The following is a 24,253-nucleotide window of genomic DNA, read 5'->3' on the forward strand; positions in this document are numbered from 1 at the left end:
AGCTAAGAGAATATGCCATCCCCTTTTCCTTATGAATCAGGGTGAAGTCTCTCTCAGGGAGGAGTGATAGGGAATGGCAAAGGACACATTGACAAAGGAGAGTAATCAGAACTGGCTTTGACAAGCACTGTGGCAATTGGACAATTTAAACAGACATTCGGGGGGCGGGGGAAGAACAAATTGGGGAGGAGGGTAGAGAGAATGGTGCAGCAATGAAGGAGTGAAAACCCAAAATTCCTGTAATTGTTCACTAAAACTAATAGATAAAAAAAGATAAAAAAAAAAGTCTAGCGAGACCACTGCAATGATTCTTCTCCAGAAAATAATTAAGGATACAGCCCAAATTTAGCTACAAAGGGTTTCATATCTAAACTGATTATAAAAGAAAAACAACTGCAACAACCTAGATAAACCACAGAACATGGGACACCCAAGTTGGCCAAGACAGACTACTGTGTAGAGACTTTAAGCCATATTAGCATACAGGCCATCCTGACTTACAATATGGTTCTGTTCCAAATGAGTTCATTATTAAGTCAGTGAAGAAGAAAGTGGAATTTTTATTAAAGTTTTTATTACCATTGCTTTTTATTACTAGAATCTTTATCACTTTAATCTTTGAACAACTGTGAGTGAATATTTGAGCATGATAGTATCAGCAAATAAGACCCTGCAAAACTGTGTGAGTATTAATGGCAAGCTCTGGTGGCTTACTCTTTTAGCAGAGAGCTCCCTGCCAGTCAAAAGGCCACACATGTCTTTGAGGTTTCCAAACCACTAGCTGCTCACCAGGAAAAAGATGGGCAATCTCCTCCTATGTGACTCAGAGCCTTTGAAAACCCACTGCAGGGTCAGCTGTGAGTCAGTTCCAAATTGATGGCAATGAGTTTATTAATTTTTTTTTTTACTGGTTTATTTACAAAAGTTCATATATATCATTTTTCATACTGGCTCTTTCCCATTTTCTTCACACACACACACACTCTCAAATTGTGTGACCTTATGATTAATACTTCCCATCCATCTTCAGCCCTCTGCTCCCACCCTCCCCCTCCTTGGCTCCTCATACTCAATCTACAATAATGGTCTTATATAATATTTGTCCTTTGGGGACTGAGTTAGTTCATTCAGCATAACGCTCTCCAGTCTCTCCCAAGCCAGGTAGTAATTTACAAAATCATTGCTCCTGCTTGCTGCATAGTATTCCATCATGTGAATGTTCCATAATTTTTCAATCCTTTCGATTGTGGTTGGACAGTTAGGCTGTTTCCATGTTCTTGTGATGATGAATAATGCTGCTATGAATATTGGTGTACAAGTCTCCATTTGTGCCTCACTTCAGTTGGGCTGTTTCCTGTCTTGTGATGGTGAATAATGCGGCTATGAACACTGGTGTACCATTCTCCATTTGTGCCTCACTTCTCATTCTCTCAGGTTATTCTAAGCAGTGGAATAGCTGGGTCATATGGAATTTCTATGTTCAGCTTTTTGAGGAAGCAGCCCCCCTCCAACCCACACACACAAATGGTGCTGGCAAAACTGGGCTGCTACCTGCAGAAAGCTGAAACAGGATACACATCTGACACTATACACAAAAATCAACTCAAACTGGATCAGAGACCTGAGAGTTAAGTCCAAAACAATAAAGTTCACCAGAGACAAACTGGGATCATGAAATACAGCCAGAAATGAACTATCTGGAGAAGGTAAAATTGATGAATGGAAACTTCTAAAGATTAAATTCCTGTGTGCATCAAAAACATTTTCCAACAGAGTGTAAAGAAAACCTATTGACTGGGAAAAAAACACTTGCCAATATCATTTCAGAAAAGAGTTTCATATCACAAGTTTACTGAACCCTACAGGGCTTCCACAAGAAAAAGACCAACTTTGTTATTCTGCCTTGACATGTCAATGATAATATATATATTATTAAAAACAAACCCAAGCAAACCCAAAAAAGTAGACAATACTAAGTACAGTCCATCAGAATGCAAATATGTCATTAGTCAAATATGTCAATATATCACAGACCACCTTTATTTCATTTTCAAACTATTCATAAAACAATATATAAATTGACTGGTATCATATGAAAAGTTATGCTGTATGCAGTAAGATCTACACAGCACATTTTACAGTGATAATATTTGAAGGATAGTGACAAGATTCCCTTGCCTTACTGCTATATATGTTATTTTTCTGTAATAAATCTTAAATTTATATCATTCTTAAAGTTAACATTTGCAGTCTCTCCCTCTGCCATTAACAAGACGCTTCAAACATTTCTAACCATAACCAATGGAGCCTGACTATGGAAGGATCTGCAATACTTGGAATATAGTTTCAAGTTAATAATATACTTTCTCCTTAACAAAAATAAATATCAGAACAGCATTAAAAAAAAAAGGGTAACATTTAACATCTACAAACTTAAGGGGTTATTTCTTATTCATATAAATTAATCCCTCACTGAGTAAATATTATCTGAATATAAATACAACAAAGTAGGAAGGAAGCAAGTATTCACCTCTCTTGCTTTCAGGAACAAGAAAAGATGTACTCACTAATTCAACCTTTTAGATATCAATTCAAGGGTTAAAGTGAAAACCAATGTTATGATACTCTCCTTATGAGTGCTAAAAATCATTGATTTTTCTTAGCCACAAGGTGGCAGGAACTTACAAGTTAAAATTTGTCTTTGAAGACATGGCCAGATTGAGGAATCCTCTTTAAAAGGTATTCATAGAGCTCGAATTAGTAAAAAGTCAACTCAAATACTTCTTGAACTAGGTTCCCAAGCTCTTCACTATCGACTGGGTCATTCACGTCTGACTGAATAATCACAGGGCATACTATGAAAATCACTTATGCTGTCCTCTGAGTACAATCAAGGAAGTTAAGTAATATCCCTGATATTTCAAAAGGAGAACACTTATATGGTAGAAAATGAGGGCCAATTATCTTCAACTATTGAAATTTTCTTTTTTTTAAAAAAAAGTTTATAATATCCTTAACATGCAAATACATACACATAAGTGTTTGGGGGTCATTATTATGTCTTAACAGCCTCATGAACTAAGGACTATTAGATTTTCATATTACTAAGGCTGTCAATCAAGATTTGACTTGGCCAAAGTCACAATCAGAAAAATGGTGGCAGAGTCCATTCCATGAACCTGAGCTCTGGAATGAATCCTCCAAATCTTTATTCTCTACTTGTACATCCACCAGCACAACTCAGTAATATCAACTCTCCAATAACAGAAGCTAAGGAGAGGAAAGAAGTTAAGTGAAACTATCAATTAAGCCCTCACAGCCTGAAAATGTGTCCTGACCAGCCTTTCTTCAATGCGAAGTGTGTGGAGAAATCACACTATGTTGGTTTAGGCAGCAGGCCATGTGGGAGCAGAGTTCTGTGAAGCAAGTCTGGGTGGAATTAGCTTCCCCCACTTCAAGCTGCTCCAGAAGTGGCCAAGAACCAGTGGACGAGCTACTATGTTTTGATAAAACGACCTTCTATAAATATCCACTGTTTCTCAAAAATACCTTTCCCTCACAAAACATAGGGAGGGGAAATTTAACAAAATCTCAGTAATAAATTTTGTTTATGAACACCAATTTTCACAGCATTGCTATCACATAATTTATTTTCTTGATTTATTAGCTTTTTTATCATCTAATTCTTGACTTAAAATTCTTGTTGGGAGGGGGGAGGACTAATATTTTTAGGTTAACAAATTCAACAGGAACTAAAACCCATTATTACTCTTTTACTATTTTCCCTACAGGAAGGAATGTCCTGGAAGACAAGGACTTGGCCCTCATTCATGGGCAACTTTTTTCGTCAGTCCTCACTCACTCACTGTCTTTAAGTCAGAACTGGCTCATAACTAACCTCCATTTGATTTCTAAGACTGTAGACACATAGTCGAAAATGCTCTCTCTTTCATGGTCTTGCTGATGGGATTTGTACAGCCAGAGCACCACGTCTTTAAGTTAGCAGCATTAGCTCTCCATGGAGTAGACCACCAGAGTTCCCTTTATGACTAATTACTATGTGCTGTCAAGTTGCCTGCAACTCATAGCAACTCTGTACAGTTCTGAAGCCTGCCCTGTCTTGAGCCATTCTCAATTCCGACACACCTACTCCCATTGCCCTAGTTACTGTATCAATCCATCTCATCCAGGGTCTTCCTCTCCTTTGCTGTCCCTGCCAAGCATTATGTCCTTTTCTAAGGACCGGTCCCTCCTGGGAATGTGCCCAAAGTATGTGAGCTGGAGCTTTAAAATCCTAGCCTCCAAATTAATAAAATATAATTATAGGAAAAAAAAAAAAAGAAAAAAAAAAGAGAAACTTGGTTTCACCCTCTCTAAGACAGACTTGTCTTCTTGGGGGTGCATGGTATGTTCAAGTCTCTTCTCCAGCACCATAACTCAAAGGCATTGATTCTTCTGTTATGCCTAGTCATGGTCCAACTCTCTGATGCATAGCAAGGAACTGCAACGACCATAGAGCCTGGATCAGGCACACCTCAATCTCTAGACTGATATCATTGTTGCTCAGTACTCTGGAGAGGTCTCTGACAGCCAGTTTTCCCAGTGTAATTCATCTTTTGATTTTCTGATTGCTGATGTTAAAGAGTGTTGACTGTGGAGCCAAGTAAGCTGTAATTGTTAACAACCTCTATCTCTTCTCCATCTATAATGATGCTGCCAACTGGCCCAGTGGTGAGAATCTTTGTTTTCTTGATGTTGAGCCTCAATCCATAGTCAAGATTACAGTCCTTGATCTTCTGCAGCAAGTGCTTCAGGTCCTCCTCAGTTAAATATTAACTGAATATTAGCTTCAGGACCAAGATCATCATTTCGCTAATGAAAATACCCAATTTATTTCTTTATCTGACTAAACTACCTAATTCTTAACAGTCTAATCCCTTCTTTGGGGATCAAAACTGACTCACTGGTGTTGAGTTGGAACCAACTCATAGCTGAACCTCCAGCCGGTTTACAGAGGCTATAAATCTTATGAGAGGAGACTGCATTTATTCCCAAAATTTATGGATGGATTTGAACTGCTTGTCTTTGGGTTGAAAGCACAACTCCTTATCCACTAGGTTACCAGAGCACTCATTTAGAGGATGAATGAAAATTAATTTGATGAGATACCACTTTTAATACATCAGATTCACAAAGTTTGCTAAAGCAGTGTTATGAAAGAGAGTATGGAGAAAAGGACTCACACAGGTCGTGAAAATTTAAACTAGTTCAAGCTTTAGGAAGAACATTTTGCCAATACCAAACAACGTTTTAAATGAATCTAGATTTCAGCTCAGTACTTCGACTTCTGTGAATTAATTCTATATATATACACAGAGGCAAACATTTGTAAAAGGGGATTTACAGGAGTAGTATGCCTAACGATTAGTCTGAAAACAAAGTAAATATTCAACATGGATCTAAGTGAGTAATGTCATAGCCATACAATCAAAATCTAAGCAACTATTTCTTCAAAAAGAAAAGTTATACATATAAAACACTCAAATGTTACGGTGGAAATTGTGCAAAAAGTAGGCAAAATATGCATGTGTATTGTGTCTTTCACTTGTCTCTGCAGAAGGAGATAGAGTAGTTGGAGAACCAAACTGGGAGAAAGACTGGCACTGTGCATCTCTGATTTGATAAATTTTGAACATTGCATGGTCTTTCCCACACAGAGGGCAGGATCTGTTGTATGGATGTTTGTGATGTGGAAATCACTGAAGAGTCTGCTGGTCTGACACTGACAGCTGTGCTGCTGGAAACCTTGGGCAATATTCCTCTGTGAGCTTCTTCTGAGAAAATCTGTCAAAAGCCACATACAAGGTACTCACTCACTTTCTCTCTTTAAGATTCTGGTAGCACAGTCTGTAGGGAGCTGCACTGCTATCCTAAAAGTGGCTGGCTCAAACATACCAGCAACTCCTCAGGAAAAAAACAGGAAATCTCCTCTGGTGAGATTTATGGTCTCTCAAGTGATCTAGAGACTCCTGAAAAACCAACGGAGGGTCAGCTATGAGCTCTACTCAAAGGCAATGAGGTTTTAATGCTTGGTGAATGTATTAGACCATTTCTAAAACTAGAGAATGATTTCTTCCTCTGATGAAAAGCCCTTCAATAAAATGCATTAACACAGTGACTGCAGCAATGGGCTCAATTGTGTCAGAGATGAGGATGGCGCAGGATAAGGCAGGGTTCAGATCTGTTATTCACAGGGTAGCTATGAGTCACACTCTACTCAACAACACCTAACAATAACACGGCGGATAATTTGATCTCTCAGCTGTGTTGGAATATACTTTCCCCACAAATTCAAAAGTCAATTACATTAGCTCAGTTACCTGCACTCTTAACAATTGAAAAATTAGTAATCCAAATGACATAAAATTTAGTACTACTGCTAAAATTGATCAACTCACCAGTTGGGGAAGGGGCAAAGAAAATAATGGACACACCATTCGATTGCAAAGAAGAAGTCTTTACGTGACCTCACATCTAGGCCTAGGCTCTGAGGTTTTTTCTTTTGCATCAAGTATGTTAATTCAACTTCATACTGTTTTATTGGCATTCAAGAAGTACAGAAAATGTACAAAACTTTTAACAAATGTGAAGTCTTACTAGGCAAGCTTTAAAAAAATTCAAGGTAAAACTTTATAAAATAGTTTCTTTCCATTAACCAAAAGCCTTTAAGTTATAAACCCCACAAAGTATGAGTTGGTATACTCAACCTAGTCATTAAAAATAGACAAGAAGTTTCAAACTGCTTACTGTCTGGCTTGGTCCTTATTGGAATAGGTTACGTTTACAACTGCAGTCTCCGATTCAGTGGTCACTAGAGGTGGGGCAGAGTGGGGGGGGGGGGGGGGGGGGGGAGAGGGGGGGGGGGGGGGAGGGAGAGAGAGAGAGAGGAGCGTTAGTTTTCTTGCTACTTCCTTTCCCTTACAAAATTGAAAGCAATTTAGAAGATATGTACCTTGCTCACAGCTTTCCACCACTCCGTACTGAACTAGAAAACTATCCAGCACCTATCAGGAGGGGGAGAAAAGAATTATAAATGTTTCATTTGCCAAGTGATTAGTAAAGGCATGAATATGCTTTAAAATCACAAAGTGATTGTATTGGGAAAGAGAAAAAGATTAACTGGGGCTTTGGTTTAGAGTTGAGGAACGGGCACCACAGAGAGGACACGGGAGCTTCACGCTCCTGCCCATCCCTGAATCCTCGTCTTAGCAGCTCATCTTCTATGGTTAAACCAATAAGTTACAATGGTTCAGCAAAGTGTTCAAAGTTATCATTGTCTGGTTTCTGAGGCAGAAAGAGACTGAGTACTTTCTCATATATACGTGAATAATCACCATATCTCCCCCTTGTATATACAAAATCAAAGAACACAAGGTCCTAAAGAAACTATACACTTTTATCTGTAAGATGTTCCTTTTCAAAGACTGTCCTCTTGTTGTTGTGTACCGTGGGGTGAGAACCAACTCGTAGTTGACCCTCCAGAAGGTTTTCAGAAGTGGTTAATCACACAGGAGGAGACTGGCCATCCTTCTCCTGTGGAGCAGCTGGTGGATCTGAACTGTGTTCCTTTAAATTACAGTGAAGCTTATTGCCACTAGGCCACCAGAGCTCCCTTTAGAACCTACATAATCCCATTACATCCACAATGTCCTTCTGGATATAAGACTACTCAAGGCAGCTGCCAAATGAACGAATGATACCCTACCTGGGCCAGTACATTTAAAAAGAATGGAGTATTATAGAAAACAGGAAGACTGTAAGTGTGGAAAAAAAGCAAGTGTTTCCAAATCTACATTGGGTTAGCAACTATTCAAGGTGATAATGTTTTCAGCATTTTTCTTATATCTGTATTATTATTCTACATTTGCTATTCTCTTAGCATATTAAAAAAAATAGTTATTCTTCTATGGTAGCATAAACTACAGGTGTGCTTCTCATCGCTATATAAAACAAATTCAACTGTCCCTAGCTTCTGAACACTGTAAAAATTTTCCTTACAAAATTAGTTTTCTGTAAATTTACAGCAAACCACACACCAACTTAACAGTAAAATTGTAAAAAATGTTTTCACAGCCCCTCAGAACAAGCAAAATTGTTAGGAATACACTGAATAGATTTTTGTAATAATGTTTCACTAACTAACTTCTTCTCTATCTTATGTGGTATCTTCTAAAGTGGCTTGTATTTGTCTAACGGTTACAGATAAAGTATAAAGCATTATTATTTTAAGGATTTTTAAAAATAATTAATAGTAAATGGAAGTAAAAAGGTTAACAGAGACACTATTAAGGGGGGGGAAGGTATGTCTGAAAAATTCTATCAATTTTATCTGTCAGCTTTGTGTTTCCAAGACTCTGAATCTTAGTAGACTGACATAGCTTTCTTCCTCAGAACAGCTAGTAGGTTCACAGAACTAACCTTTCAAAGTAAGTGGCCAAGCACATACCCACTGGCCACAGGGCTCCTTCTATGATAGATATGATAATGGGTACAGGAATGAGAGAGGGGACTGGAGAGAAAAACCAGTAAATAAATACTAAGATGAGTGAATGAAAATACAGTAAAAGGGTGATATCCAGAATATCATTAAAAAAAAACAAAACCCAAAGAACATGGCAAGGCACATTCTTATCAGCAATAAACATTCATCTCCAAGTGGATATACTGGCAGACAGACAAGCTGAACAGATTTCAGCAGGAAAAGTGGACTGCACCTATAACCACATGATTTGTCAAAGGATATTTTTTTACATTTGTAATAGTATATGCTGTAATAATACCAATGTATATATAAGAGCTAACAGAAAACTTAGGTAAATTCTAGATCATAATCACTTTGGAGAAATAGTCCAAGCCTTAAAGATTGTAGTCTCAGGAAATATCAAGGTTAAGTTGCATAAGATAGTTATATATTAAAACAACTATGAGATATCATCTCACCCCAGTAAGAATAGCAAAATTTAACAAAACAGCAAGCAACAAATGCTGGCGAGGTTGTAGGGAAACTGGAACCATTATTCACAGTTGGTGGAAGTGTAAAATGGAGCAACCACTGTGGAAGGCGGTATGGCGCTTTCTCAAAAAGTTGCAAATAGAGATACCCTTTGACCCAGAAATGCCAATACTGGGAATATAGCCCATAACTGCCACCCAAGCAGATATATGCACACTCATGTTTATTGCGGCTTTGTTCACAATAGCAAAGAGTTGGAAACAACCTAGATCAAAATCACTTTGGAGAAATAGTCCAAGCCTTAAAGATTGTAGTCTCAGGAAATATCAAGGTTACGTAGCATAGGATAGTTATATATTAAAACAACTATGAGATATCATCTCACCCCAGTCAGAATAGCAAAATTTAACAGAACAGCAAGCAACAAATGCTGGCGAGGAAGTGGAGAAACTGGAACTCTTATTCACTGTTGGTGGGAATGTAAAATGGTGCAACCATTGTGGAAGGCGGTATGGCGCTTTCTCAAAAAATTGCAAATAGAGATACCATTTGACCCAGCAATTCCATTACTGGGAATATACCTATACCCCAGAGAGACCATGTCTGCCATCCAAGTAGATATATGCACACCCATGTTTATCGCAGCTTTGCTTACAATAGCAAAGAGTTGGAAGCAACCTAACGGCCCATCAACAAACGAATGGCTAGAGAAGCTGTGGTACAGCCACACAATGGAATACTTCGCAGCATTGAAAAACAAGGAACTCACACATTATTATTCAAAATGGGTCACCCTGAAGGACATTATGCTGAGTGAAATATCTCAGTTACAAAGGGACAAATACTGCATGGTGCCACTGTTGTAGAATGAGTCTGACATCAGGGTTGGGGTATGACAGAAAAAACTGGATAAATTATGTATACTGTATTGAAACAGATAAGGGAAAGAATAGATTAGAGGTGATTTATGACTGAGTATTATGGTTAGCACAGGAATCCAGAATTAAGGTTGCATAGAGAAGTGTACTCGGGGTGGGGGGAAAGGCATGGGGGAATTGTACACTAATGAAGGAATTTTTTTTTCTCTTTCTTTTTGGAGAGGGGAGTGAACTGGTGGGGAGGGGTGGACAGGGAGAAAAGTGCGGCAATGAATGAATTGAAATCCAAAACCTCTGTAAATATCTATTAAAATTAATAAAAGAAAAAAAAAGAATAAAATTTAAAAAAAACAAAAAAAGATAGTTATATATTATAACATCCTACATTGCTATGTAACACCCAAGTTGCAAAAGTTAGCAAGCAGCTATCTATGGTATAGTTATTATTGGCTTCTTCCCTGTCCAAAACAAAGAATAAAAAAAAGTAAGGTATATGTTCCAAAGATTAATGCTCTGCATGATGTGCTATCAAATGACTACAACTCACTGCAACTCTATGATGAGAATTTTGCCCTGCCCTGAGCCATCTTCACAACCCATGACATGCTTGAGCCCACTGCTATAGTCATTGTATAAATCCATCTCATTAAGGGTCTACCTTTCTTTCTCTAACCTTCCATCTTTCTCAATATGCTATCTTTTTCCAAAAACTGACCCTTTCATACAACAAGCCCAAGTATGTGAGACCAAGTTTCACCATCACCATTCTTGCCTCTAAGGAACAAACTGGTTGCAGTTTCTCCAATACCGACATATTTGTTCTTTTGGCAATTCTTGCTATATTCAGTAATTCTCCAAAACCACAACTCAAAAGCAATGATGATTCTTATTTATTATCCAACTTGCAGATGCATAGGAAATAACTGAAAATACTATTGTTTCGATCAGGAGCACCTTAGCTTTTGAACTGACATCATTGCTCTTTAGCATTTTAAAGAGGTCCCTGAAAGTAGATATTCCTGATGCAGCATGTCCTTGGATTTCTTGACTGCTGTCACCATGTGTATTGATTGTGGATCCAAATAAAATGAAACTGATGGCAACTTCAGTCTTTTCTCAAGTATCATGTCCCTTTCAAGGAATAATCCCACTGCACCCTCCCCAAGACATATTTATTCTTTTGGCCATCCATGAGATATCCTGTGCTCTTCTACAATACCACAGCTCAAAGGCATCAATTCTTCTGTCATTCCTATTGTCCAGCTCTCAGAAGCAAAGCAAGTGATCAGAAAGACCATGACCTGAATCAGATGCATCTTAGTCCTCAGACATCATTACTCCTCAATAATTTAGAGAGGTCTCTAAACGCAGACTTTCCCAGTGCAATACATCTACTGATTTCCTCACTATTGGTACCAAGGGTGCTGACTGTGGATCCAAGTAAGATGAAGTTGTTGACAGTTTCAATCGTTTCTCCATCTATCATGAGATTGCCTATCAGTCCAGTGCTAAGAATCTTTTTCTTCTTGACACTGATACTCAATGTCATGGAAGTAGTAATCAAGATATCCAATTATGTACGGTATTAGACAAATTTGTTGCCAAAAGTCTCTTTAAAATGCTAAAGAGGGTAACATTTTAAAAGCTAAGGTTTGCCTGACGTAAGCCATAGTATATTCAATTGCTCTCATGCTAAAGTTGGATAATGAATAGCTGACTAAGCGACTGAGATCTTTGACTTGTGATGTTGTCAAAGAGTAGTGACTATACCGTGGATAGTTAGGGAACTCTGGCAGCTTGGTGGGTAAGGAATTGCACTGCCAACACAAAGACAAGTGTTTCAAATATACTAGTTGCCAATGGGAGAAAAATGGTCAATCTCCATCTTGGGATTTTTAGCCTTAAAAATCTCACGGGAGGGTCAACTATGAGTTGGTTCTGACTCCACAGCAGCTAATGACGGGCTCTGAGGCTGCCAAAAGAATACTGAGTCTGTTTTGGAAGAATTACAGCCAGAGTGCTCCTTAGCAGCATGGATGGTGAGATTGTCATATATTTTGAAAATGGTATCAGAGGGGGGGGTTAGTCCCTGGAACAGGACATCACATTTTGGAAAGTAAAGCATTGGCAAAGGATAGAAAGATCCAGCACGAGACAGACTGATTCAGTAATTGCAAAAATGGGTTTAAGAATAGCAGAGATTGTAAGAATAGTGCAGGATCAGAAAAGAGTTTGTTCTGTTGTAAATCAGGCTGCTGTGAGTTTGAGCCAGTGGATGAAAACTAAGAAGAGTTAGTTGCTTTAAAATGCCTTACAGAAATTGTCCCAATTTCAAAAAGGGTATGAGGTCTTCAATGATCTGTTAGGGGCTTCCCTTTCTCATCATCTCTAAGACCCTTCCTCTACATTTGTGATCTAGCCACACATTATTAAGCTTCCCTTTCACTTCCTAAAATTGGTCGAGTGCCCTTCACTCCTTCCTGCTTCCACAGCACCTGCGTTTACCTGATTTATAGAACTTAAGGCTCTAACATTCTACACTGATCTTCATCCTCCTGTTAGACTAGTGATTATTAACCATAATGATGCTGTCATTTGTCATATGTACCACAAGTGATCTATTCCTAACATTAGCTTAAATGCTCAAGTGGACAGATAATAAATAATAAATATATTACCTTGGCAGATTCCAAGCATCCCTATTTGCCTGACTTATTACATTTGCATTATGTGTTTCAGGAAAAATAGAATATTGTTATTGTTGGGCAACAACTTTATGTTCAACCTATAATCTGAAAGGGCCCTGGAAAATGGGTCACCAGACTGGTTCGTCCAAACAGAGCTGCACTAGACTGCCAACTCCTGAGAGCAGGGTCGTATCTTAGTTCTAATGCTACAAAGCATGGGGTTAAAAAGAAATTACAAGTCCATTTTTATCCTAAGGGCAAATGAGGGTAATTTCAGTTTCCTTGAAAAGTCTATAGTAGCATAAGAAATCACTTATCAAGAATGCCTTTAAACAGTAAAATTCACAAGCATTATAAAGCCACAGCAAAATGAAAATTAAAAGTTCAACATCCTATTCCAATAAAAACTGCCGGCACACACAAGCCCAGAAGAAAATAATTTCAACTATTCCTCATTTCACCCTCGCTGCCATGCCATTTACAATTAATAAAATAGATAACTGCTTAAGTCAGTTCCATCTTTGCTTGGCTAAAACCATCCTTGGAGAGAAAAAGTTTTACTAACTTCCTGGGTCTAGAGAGTTCCCAATATATATCTATATGCTTTTTAATCAGATGACAATATTGACCAAGATTAACTTTTCAATATTTTACTAGTAAATTCTTAAAAACTATTTTAAGTAATATAAAATTAGGGTCCCTTCTGACTACTACTGGGAGACTCTCTGGTGGTGCTGTTAACCAAAAGATTAGTGGATCAAATCCATCAGCTGCTCCTTGGGAGATAGGCAAATTCCTCTCATAAAGATTTATGGTCTCAACCCAATGGGAGTTTTGCTCTGAGACAGAATTACTCCATGGTAACAGGTTTCATTACCTGATTCCAAACCAGGTGCTTTCCTCAATCCTAGAAAACAACACTGTCAGTTTGGTGAGTCTTTCCAGATCATTTTATAAGTCCATGTGTGTTGTCTATATGTGTATATATTCGCATGCCTATATTTGGAAGCAAGAGTGGCATCCAATTCCTAAATGACATGCCTCTGTAAACTATGAACTTTAATAAATGTCGATAGTTGTAGAGGGGCTTCGGGACTTTTCTTCATAGGGTTGCTATGAGTTGTGCTCAACTCGAAAGTAATCAACAACAACAAAAACAACATATATTCATACAGGGAGCCCTGGTGGCTTTGTGGTAAGGAACTGCACTGCCAATGCAAAGGTACGTGGTTCAAATCCACCAGATGCTCTGCAGCAGTAAATGGGTAATTTCATACTGTATGATTTGTGCCTCTGAAAACCTTTTGGAGGGTCGGCTATGGGTGGGTTGGTTTCAACTTGATGATACATCAACAATTATTTATATGGTTACTCTCATTCGACGAAAAAAAGTGAGGTACATAAATTTTAAGTAACTTAGATATGAGATCACTTAACATTCCTCCTCTTCTCCATTATCTAAATGATCCATTCATATTGGTAAATGTTTTTTTTTGTTTTGTTTTTTTTTTCAGGTGCACTTTAGCCTTTAGATTTTTTTTTCTTTTCTTTCTATAATTATATTTTATTAATTTTCATAAACATTTACAGAGATTTTGGGCTTCCACTCATTCATTGTTGCACTATTCTCTCTACCCTCCTCCCAGTTTGTTCTTGTCCAAATGCCACAGTGCTTGTCAAAGCCAGTTCTGATTAATCTTCTTTGTCAGTGTGTCCTTTGCCATTCCCTATCACTCCTCCCTGAGAGAGACTTCACCCTGAGTCATAAGGAAAAGGGGACGGCATATTCTCTTAGCTACTTCCTGCTGAAAAGGGACGCTGTGGGTTTCAGGGTGAAGATCTTCTCTCACTACTCTAAAGGGCCCCTTTGGCAGTAGGAAACACATAGACTATTATGGAGATTGATTTTGGAATTCAGATGCACTCTTATTGATTGTGCTTGGCTGTACATGTACATATCCTTCAAGATGTATCATGCAACCTAGTAGACACAAATTTGACTAACAAGTTATAAGTACATGAGTCCAAAAATTATGGAAAAGTAAAAGAAAAGATTCTTTCATTGTTTTACAAACACTCCCCCAGGTACCCTCCACCATGCAGCCCTCACTCTAGTCTCCTGTGATGACAGAAATACCCAGTTACATCTCTCTTTTAGACGGTTCTCTCCCTCCTCTGTTTCAGTGCAGTATACATTATTGAACCCATCTTACTCAGTCTCTCCCCAACCCCAAGGACAGTCCCATTCTACAACAGTGGCATCATGTAATATTTGTCCTTTTGTGACTGGGATATTTCACTCAGCATAATGTTGGTATTGGTAAATGTTAAACTAGCTTATTCTTTTAATTCCACAGTAGCAGCTATTACTTGTCTAGCTTTTCTTCGGCACCCTGCCTACTTTTTCTTCAGTCTTCGGAACCTCCAACACTAAGTCTTATATCACCTATCCCCAACATGTCTACACATCTGGACAGGGAAAGCTGGGACAAAATGGACTGACTAGTTTTCCTTTCAGTTTTTGGCCCTGAACCTAAAATTAAAGGACTTGGGCATCTTGCAGGCAATCTTCACCCTCTACAGCTCATTGGCTTATTTTAACAGAAATGTAGGCATTATTAGTCTCTTCAACTACAATTACTAGAGAAAGAGGAAAAGTGATCCAAAAACCTAGTTAAGATCCTAATATAAGGTTAAATCACTAATAGGTAATTGTTTAGGGGACCTCCGGTTCACAGGAAACCGGGTTGCTAACCTAAAGAGTTAACTGTCTACAGGACAGGAAGCTTGGGTGTTGTGTTAATAACTACAGATTACACCTCTGGAGGTTCAAATCCTCCAGCTGTTTCTCAGGAGGAAAATAAGCAGTCATCTCTTACCATGAATTACAGCCTCAAAAACCCAATAGAGTCATTAAGAGTGAGCAAGCAAAACAGGAGCAGCAATGGTACTAACCAAAGGTGGATACTTTGAGCTCAGCAGCCACTGTGGCAGAAATATAAGGCCGTCTCCTACTGACAGCCTCAGATCCCTAGTTCTATGTTCTATTCTGTCCTACCTGGTTGCTGTGAACAGAATCTTCTCCATGACAATGGAGTTGGTATTTGGGTTTGGTCTAAAATATATCCAAGTTTATTTATAGCAGCCTCCAAAATGAAGACCTAGGAGTTGGCCTTTTACTCACTGCCCTTATTTAAAGTATATGAATTTTAAAAAGAAAAAAAGTTGCATTAAGGGGGAAGGATTATTCCAAAGTCATTATTGTTTCAAAAGGTTTCACGTCAGATACTACTAAGCCCAATGGGGCTGTAATATAAAAAAAAAAATACCTGTAAGATGTTAATGAAAACTTTAAATTGAGGAAAACAATGCTCAGAATTTTTCTTAATGTATCCCACTCCAGCAGACAACCGAGCATGAAGATTATCTTTAACAGTCTGAGTAGTGGCAGCTGTTAGGGATACCAGATCATTGTAACAGTAATTTTTAAAAAGATTATTACAAGGATCAGGGAAGGATTAGCAGACCATGAAAATGCATATCTTGATAGACATCTTTCAAATCCTACAGTCCTTACAAGGCCAAGGTGACAAGAACTCCCCCATTAGCTATTCTATTCAGTGCTATCAAGACAGAACCAACTCAGCCAGTTTTCTGAGCCTGTAAGTCACACAGGAGAGGACTGGCCAACTTTCTCTCAAGGAGCCACTATAGACTGGAATGGGAACAGGCTGTTCATCTCTCTCTTATGAGAATTTAAAATTCTCTGAAAATGTGAAATTGTTACATATTATCCCTCTTAACTAGGAATCTTCAATTAAAATGTTCAGCTATGGTAGCTGGGCATCATTCAGTGCTGATTTCACTGGTTTGCATAGGAGGCAAGTATTCAGTCCCTATCTTCCTGTCATTCATGATTCTCTCCTTCTGTGGCTCCAGGCGAACAGAAGACAGCTATGCCTTGGATGCTGGCTTACAAGCTTTTAAGACCCAGGATTTATACAATGAACTCGGGAGGTCAAACGGAAGAAGAGTGCTTTATGAATTCTTATTAACCCTTTTCACTCCAGTGGTACAGTGGTTAAATGACTAGTTGATAAATGAATTGTTGATAGTTTGAATCCACCAAATGCTTAGCAAGATGTGGTAGTTCACTCCCATAAAAATGTACAGTTTTGAAAACCCTATGAGAAGTTCTATTCTATCCCATAGGGTTGTTATGAGTCAGAATGGAGGACAGTAGGTTTGGTTTTTATTACTGGTTTCAGAGGATCTGAAATTTTTCTTCTATTCTGTGGCTTATGTCTTCACTTTCTGGAAAGTGCCCTTTGAAGCATACAAGTTTTACATTTCCTGTTTAAAATGTTTATGGAACTGGGTTGTTATTTAACAGATGTACATTTTAATGAGAGAAAAATGCAGGGTTCATGGAAGAATCATCAACAACCTGTGTTATGCGGATGACATAACCCTGCTTGCTGAAAGTGAAGAGGACCTGAAGCGTTTGCTGTAGAAGGTCAAGGACTGCAGCCTCCAATATGGATTGAAGCTCAACATCAAGAAAACAAAGATTCTCACCGCTGGGCCCATTGGCAGCAACAGTATGGATGGTGAAGAGATTGAGATAGTTAACAGTTTTAGTTTACTTGGTTCCACAGTCAACACTCTCAGTAACAGCAGCCAGGAAATCAGGAGATAAATTGCACTGGGAAAGTCAGCTGTGAGGGACCTCTCAAGAGTACTGAAGAGCAACGACGTCAGGCTGGAGACTAAGGTGGGCCTGATCCAGGCTATAGTCTTTGCAATTACGTGCTATGCATTGGAGAGTTGGACAGTGAATAGGGATTACAAAAAGAAAATTGATGCCTTTGAGTTGTGGTGCTGGAGAAGAGTGTTGAATATACCATGGACTGCTAGGAGAACAAACAGGTTTGTCCTGGAGAGGATGAAGCCAGAATGTTCCCTGGAGTCAAGGATTCTGAAGCTTCACCTGACATGCTTTGGGCATGTTGCAAGGAGGGACTGGTCCTTGGAGAGGAACATCATGTTTGGGAGAGTGGAGGGGCGGTGTAGGAGAGGAAGACCCTCGATGAGACAGATCGATTCTGTGAGTGGAGTGGTGGGAATGAGTGTGTTTGAGACGGTGAGGTTGGCACAGGATAGAGCAGCATTTAGGTCTCTTGTACATAGGGTCACTATGAGTCGCAAGTGAATTGATGGCACATAATGTTTTAATCAAGGTTTTATGTGTCGTTAATTTACTTAAACCAAATCTCTTGGTTTTCTAATTTTTTTTTTTATGCGTGTACTGTCAAATCGAATCTGAATAGTACAGGAGGGTGATTTCCCCTTCTTCTCCAGCTACACATCTGGTGGATTCAAACCGCATACCTCTGGGATTGCAGTCCAGCTTCTTGCCACTGAGACACCAGAGCTTCCTAAACCAATTCTGTTAATTTTTTTCAGCGTCATTTTATATAGCAGTGAACCTATTTGCATGATTTTCTATTTATAGTCCTCATGATTTCTTCATGAATGCTTTGTTTTTAGTGTTTCATAGGACTTCATTGTATGAATGGACCACAGCTTCTTTACTCATTTGTGTGTTAATGAACACTTGAGTTGCTTCCATCCTTCACTGTATATATCTCAGAGATATAGAACTACCTGAATTTCCAGATCAAAGTTATTTTTATTCTCAAATTTTTAAGGAAGTGCCAAGCTCTTTTCCATACTGGCTGCGCTATTTTACACTCCTGCATCAACAGTGTGTAAGAGTTCTAATTTCTCCACATCCTCACCAGCATTTGTTGTCTTACTGAACTCTGCTATTTCTGCTGGGATGAGATGACAGTTCATTGTTTCCTCACGACTTCTTTAGTGATGATTAAATTAATTGTTCAAAACTTAGGAAATATATGTATGACTCTTTATTTTGTAACTGCATTTACCTTCACTCAACGTCTGTTCATTGACTTTCGCTCCTTTTAATCTCCCATTTCATTTCTTGTTAACCCTCTAAGATTGAATCTATGTGCATGTAAAATTTTCCTTAGCACTTTATAAATGGTGTTATACTGTAATGTTCTTTTGTGACTGGCTGATATGTCACTCAGCATACTTTGTTCTAGATTCACTCATGTTGTGCAGTTTTTCACAAATGTTTGGTTATTTTTTAGTGATGCCCAATACTCCATACTGAGAATATACCAGCTTCTTTAGCCATTCATTGTCCATTAATAGACACACCTGGGTTATTTCCAACTCTTTGCTATTATAAATAATGCTACAGTAAACAGGTGTTAGCATGTTAGATTGTGTTTCAACTCTTAGTTCTCTGGGATATGTACCTAGTTGTAGGACTGCGGGATCAAACAATATTTCTATTTCCAACTTTTCAAGGAACTGCTGAACTGCTTTTTATAGTGGTCACAGCATTTTACATCTGATCAGCAGGGTCTGAGTACCAAGCTCTCCCCAATTTGACAGCCATTTGTTATTTAATGTCTTAGCACTGCTATTTTTGCTGGGGTGAGATGGTATCTCATTGTTTCCATTGGTCTAGAATGCAGGGCATTGGTCAACCAAAAAACTCAACCTCACTGAATTGTGCATTTAGAAACTGTTGAATTTGGTGGATGTGTTTTGTATGTGTATATAAACATACATGTATGTTGTTGTTATATGTCACTGAATTGGAACAATCAAAAAGGTCATCCTCCAGTGAGTTTTCAGAGTTTGTGAGGTAAGAGGCTGTGCTGCCAAAAAAAAAGGCATGTGGTTCAAATCATGAGTTGCTCTGTGGGAGAAAGATGGGCAATCTCCTCCCTTGTAATTTTCTGTGTCTGAAAACCCAGTGAATTGTCAGCTATGAGTCAGTTCTGATTCAATGGCACATAACAAATCTCAAGGGAGGAGACTATGTTTCACCAGTAGAGCAGTTGGAGGATTCAAACTGTTTGCCTTCAGTTCAGCAGCACAGCTCCTTACCACTAACCCATCGAGCTCCCTATAAATAAACTCCAATGCACTGTCAAGTCAGTTCTGACTCACAGTCATCCTTCAGAGGGTTTCTAAGGCTGTAAACTGCAATGCGAGGAGATTACAATCTTTTTACATCAGAGCCACTGGTGAATTCAAACCACCAGAGCAGTCATCTTTGGGTTGGTAGCACAAGTGGCTACAAATTATGCTACCAGAGCTTAGATAGATAGATAGATAGATAGACACACAGACAGACTTAATGACAACAAATTACCTTTTAAACAGAATGAGTGTGTGTGTGTGTGTGTGTGGTGGTGGTGGTGTTATGTATTAGTGACCCTGTGTACAATAGCTCTGGACCCTGTCCTATACTGAGCCAATCTATCTCTGGCATACCTACCCATATTACACCAGTTATTGTGTCAATCTCCTTCAGGCTCTTCCTCTTTTGCATTGTCCCTCCTTCCTTCCAAGCATGATATCCTTCTCCAAGTTCTGGTCCCTCCTGGCAACATGTCCAAAGTATATGAGACAAAGTTTCAAAATCTTTGACTCAAAGGACACACTTGGTTTATAACCCTCTCTAGGAAAAATTCCTTACTTCCCTTTGCAGAATTATGTTCAATACTCTTCTCCAGCAGCACAACTCAAAGCCATTGACTGTTCTTCTGTCATCCTTAGCCATGATCTGGCTCTCTGATGCATAGCAAGTCACTGAGAAGACAATGGCCTGGATCAGATGCACCTCAGTCTCCAGACTGACATTATTAATCTTTAGCACTCTAGAGAGGTTCCTATGAGCAGATTTTCCTAATGCAATTGGTCTTTCAACTTCCTGGATGCTAGTGCCAAGAGTATTATTGATTGCGGAGCCAAGAAAGCTGAAACTGCTAACAACCTCAATCTCTTTTCTATCATCATGGTGCTGCCAAATTGGCCCTGTGGTGAGAATTTCTGTCTTCTTGATGAGTTTCAACCCATATTGAAAGCTGTAGTCCATGACCTTTTGTAGTAAACACTTCAAGTCCTCTTCAGGTTGGGTGAATATACATATATATAAATTTTAAAAAGAAACAAAACCTAGTTTAAAAAATTAGCAAAGGAATGGTATAATACATTGATTTTTAAAAAAAGTAAATAGCCAATACGAACATTAAAATGGTATGATGCAATATTATCAATTATCAGGAAAATGCAAATCAAAACCGCAACGATAATGCATAATACTGATGCATCTAGAGAACAATATGCTACACAAAAGAAATCAATTATAAAATGATTATAACAATATAGAACTATTATTATAAAACACTAGGGAGGTCTAGTGGCACAGTCTGTAGGGAGCACAGCTGCTAATCCAATGGCCACGCCTCTCTGGTTGTTTAAACCCACCACTGACTCCACAGGAGAAATCTGAGCAACAGGCAATCTCCTCCTGTGCAACCTACAACCTCTGAAAACAAAGATTCTCACCACTAGGCCGATTGGCAGCACCATGACAGATGGTGAAGAGAATGAGACTGTTACCAGCTTCAGCTTGCCTGGCTCCACCAACAACACTCTTGGTCCCAGCAGCCAGAAAAATCAAAAGACAAATTGCACTGAAAAAATCTGCTCTCAGGGACCTCTCCAGAGTACTGAAGAGCAACAATGTCAGTCTGGAGACCAAGGTGCGCCGATCCAGGCCATGGTATTTGCAATTACTTGCTATGCATCAGAGGGCTGGACAATGACTAAGAACGATAGGAGAATTGATACCTTTGAGCTGTGGTGCTGGAGAAGAGTACTGAATATATCATGGACTGCTAGGAGAACAAACATGTTTGTCCTAAAGAGGGTGAGACCAGGCTGCTCCCTGGAGGCAAGTATTCTGAAGCTCCATCTGATATATTTTGGGAATGTTGCAAGGGGGCATGTCCTTGGAGAGAGACATCATGCTTGGAAGGGTGGAGAGACAGCTCAAGAGAGAAGACCCTGGATGAGATGACTCAGAGACTGGGGTAGGTGTGTCAGAGAAAATAAGGTTGGCTGAAGACAGAGCACGGTTCAGACCTGTTGTAAATAAGGTCACTATCAGTTGCAAGTCACTCAACATAGCACATAACAACAGTCTTTCATGAAAACATGCCCAAAGTATGTGATATGACTGACTGTGATTGATGTCATAATGTGTGTGAATGAGGGAATGAAAAACTAGTTGTTGTTGTTATGTGCCGTCAAGTCGCCTGCGACTCATAGCGACCCTATGTACAACAGCCCTAAACTCCGCTCTGTCCTGTGCCAATCGCACCGTCTCTTACACTCCCATCCCAATTATCCCAGTCACTGAATCAATCCACCTCACAGAGGGCCTTCCTCTCCTGCGCTGTCCATTTGTAAATGTTTATGCCAGTAACATACATAAATTTAATAACCACAATGAAACACCAGTTCATACCTTTTAAGATGCAATGAAAACCCAAGTGAGATCAAGGGTCGGTGAGCATATGGAGAAACTGAAAACTGGCAGACAATGTAGGTAAGAATACAAAATGGTTTAACCACTCTGGAATATCACCTGTCAATTAGTAAAAACACTCAACAAAATCACTATACCAGCCACTCTTGTTACTTTCATTTTGATCAATCCCGATCAGGTTCCAGAGCCTATAAACATTTATGGAAAGAGAATGCCCATCTTTTCCCTGCAGGGTTGCAGAAGAATGCAAACATCAACCTTCCAGTTAACAGCCCAATCAATACATTGCACACTATGTCACCATTCCTAGGTGTACACTCTAGAAAAATGGAAATGAATTGCCTTATCTTAGACTTCCTAAGCAGCTAGTGGCTAAAATCTCACCAAACCTGCACATGAATGATCATGGTAGCATTATTCACACTAGCAGAAAAAGTAGTAATCATCTACAGTGTCTATCACTGGATGGACAAAACAAAATGTGGTATATCTATTCACAAGGATATTACTCAACTATAAAACAAAATGCAGGACAGTGTATATAAAACAGTGTTCGTTCTATGTTAAAGAAGTCATACACCAAAGGCCATATACTGTAAGGTTCTATTTACATGAAATGTCATCTTGTGGAGGGTTGTCCTCTCTTTTGCAGACCCTCCACCTTTTTCAGCATATTTTTTTCCAAGAACTGGCCACTCCTGACAACGTGCCCAAAATATGTGCAACAAAGTATCATCAACCTTCTCTCTAAGGAGCCGCTGGTTGAACTTCCTCCAAGACAGAATGGTCTTTTAAATAGTCCATGGAATAGCCAACTCTCTCTGCGAATACCACTCTTCTTCTGTGATCCTTATTAACCAACTTAGAGATACACAGGAAGTAACTGGCAAAATCATGGCTCGGATCAGGCACATCGAAATCTTAACTGACATCCTTGATCTTTAGCACTTTAGATGGATCCTTGACAGATTCTCCCTGTGCAATATATCTTTGATTTCTTGATTTCTTTTACCATGCATGGGTACTGATTATGGATCCCAGTAAAATGGAATTGTTGACAACTTCAAACTCTTCTCCATCTTGATGATAACGTTGCCTATGGGTCCAAAAGTGAGGATTTTTGTTTTCTAGATGTTGAGATATAATCCAAATTGAAGGCTTTGATCTTTTTCAGCAATTGCTTTGAGTCTTCTGCATTTCTGTCAAGCAAGGTTGTGTTATCTTTATAAGCAGCTGCTGACCCAGAAAATAGATCAACAGTTCCCAGGGACTGGATTAAGTGTGGAAGGAGAGAATGGAACGTGAATGTTAATGAATACAGGGTTACTTTTTGGGGTGATATTGATGTCTGAGTTGTGATTGACAAGAGTACCTAATATCCCATGGATAAAAGAATAAATCCTTTTTTCCTCCCTTCTGTATTTTCTACTAATTCTCCAAACTTTCAATAGCATACATATAAATATCCAATGAAGGGGTGAGAGGAATGAAGGACCAAACCTCTTTGAAGGGAAAAAAAAAGAATAATAATTTCTAAAATCAGACTGCTTTCCAGCCTCTCCTCTGTATTTCCTTTCAAGGAGGGAGGAAGGTCCATCCCTGTGGGATGTAACTTTCTAATTAAATGTATCTTTATTTTTACCTTAAAAAGATTGTTATTTAAGAGTCTCACTGGCAAGAATTCTGGAGTAGCATACTTGAACAAAGAGCAAAGCAAATGCTTAAATCATTTGAGTGTGGAGCAGATGATGCTAAATTACTTACATTGATATGTTGTTGTTGTTGTTATGTGCCATCAAGTCGCTTGCGACTCATAGTGACCCTATGTACAACAGCCCTAAACTCTGCTCTGTCCTGTGCCAACTGCACTGTCTCTGACACTCCCATCCCGATTATCCCAGTCACTGAATCAATCCACCTCATAGAGGGCCTTCCCCTCCTGCGCTGTCTCTCCGCCCTACCAAAGCATGATGTCCCTCTTCAAGGACCAGTCCCTCACATGTCCAAAATACGTTAGACAGAGCCTCAGAATTCTTGCCCTGCCTCCAAGGAGCTGCCCAGTTTAACCCTCTGCAGGATGAATATCTTTTTTTTCCTAGCAGTCCATGGTACATTCAACACTCTTCTCCAGCACCACAGCTCAAAGGCATCAATTCTCCTTCCATCCTCCTTAGTCATTGTCCAACTCTCTGATACATAATAAGTGATAGCAAAGACCACGGCCTGTATCAGA

The 24,253-nt window shown here is 39.0% G+C and overlaps 1 protein-coding gene across 2 annotated transcripts in view; it reads right to left on the minus strand.

Annotated features, from left to right (window-relative positions):
- IGF2BP3 (insulin-like growth factor 2 mRNA binding protein 3) overlaps window positions 1-24,253 on the minus strand; it is a 189,452-nt gene that overhangs the window by 50,594 nt on the left and 114,605 nt on the right. For both annotated transcript variants that reach the window (XM_006880296.1, XM_006880297.1), the window contains exons 4-5: window positions 7,013-7,064; window positions 6,808-6,871 (exon numbers count right to left, since the gene is read on the minus strand). In XM_006880296.1, the coding sequence (XP_006880358.1) occupies window positions 6,808-6,871; window positions 7,013-7,064 (116 nt within the window). The remainder of the gene's footprint in view (window positions 1-6,807; window positions 6,872-7,012; window positions 7,065-24,253) is intronic.

This window comes from Elephantulus edwardii, unplaced genomic scaffold (genome assembly GCF_000299155.1).
Source record: "Elephantulus edwardii isolate Elephantulus edwardi_28Jun2011 unplaced genomic scaffold, EleEdw1.0 scaffold00007, whole genome shotgun sequence".
Classification (NCBI taxonomy): Eukaryota; Metazoa; Chordata; class Mammalia; order Macroscelidea; family Macroscelididae; genus Elephantulus; species Elephantulus edwardii.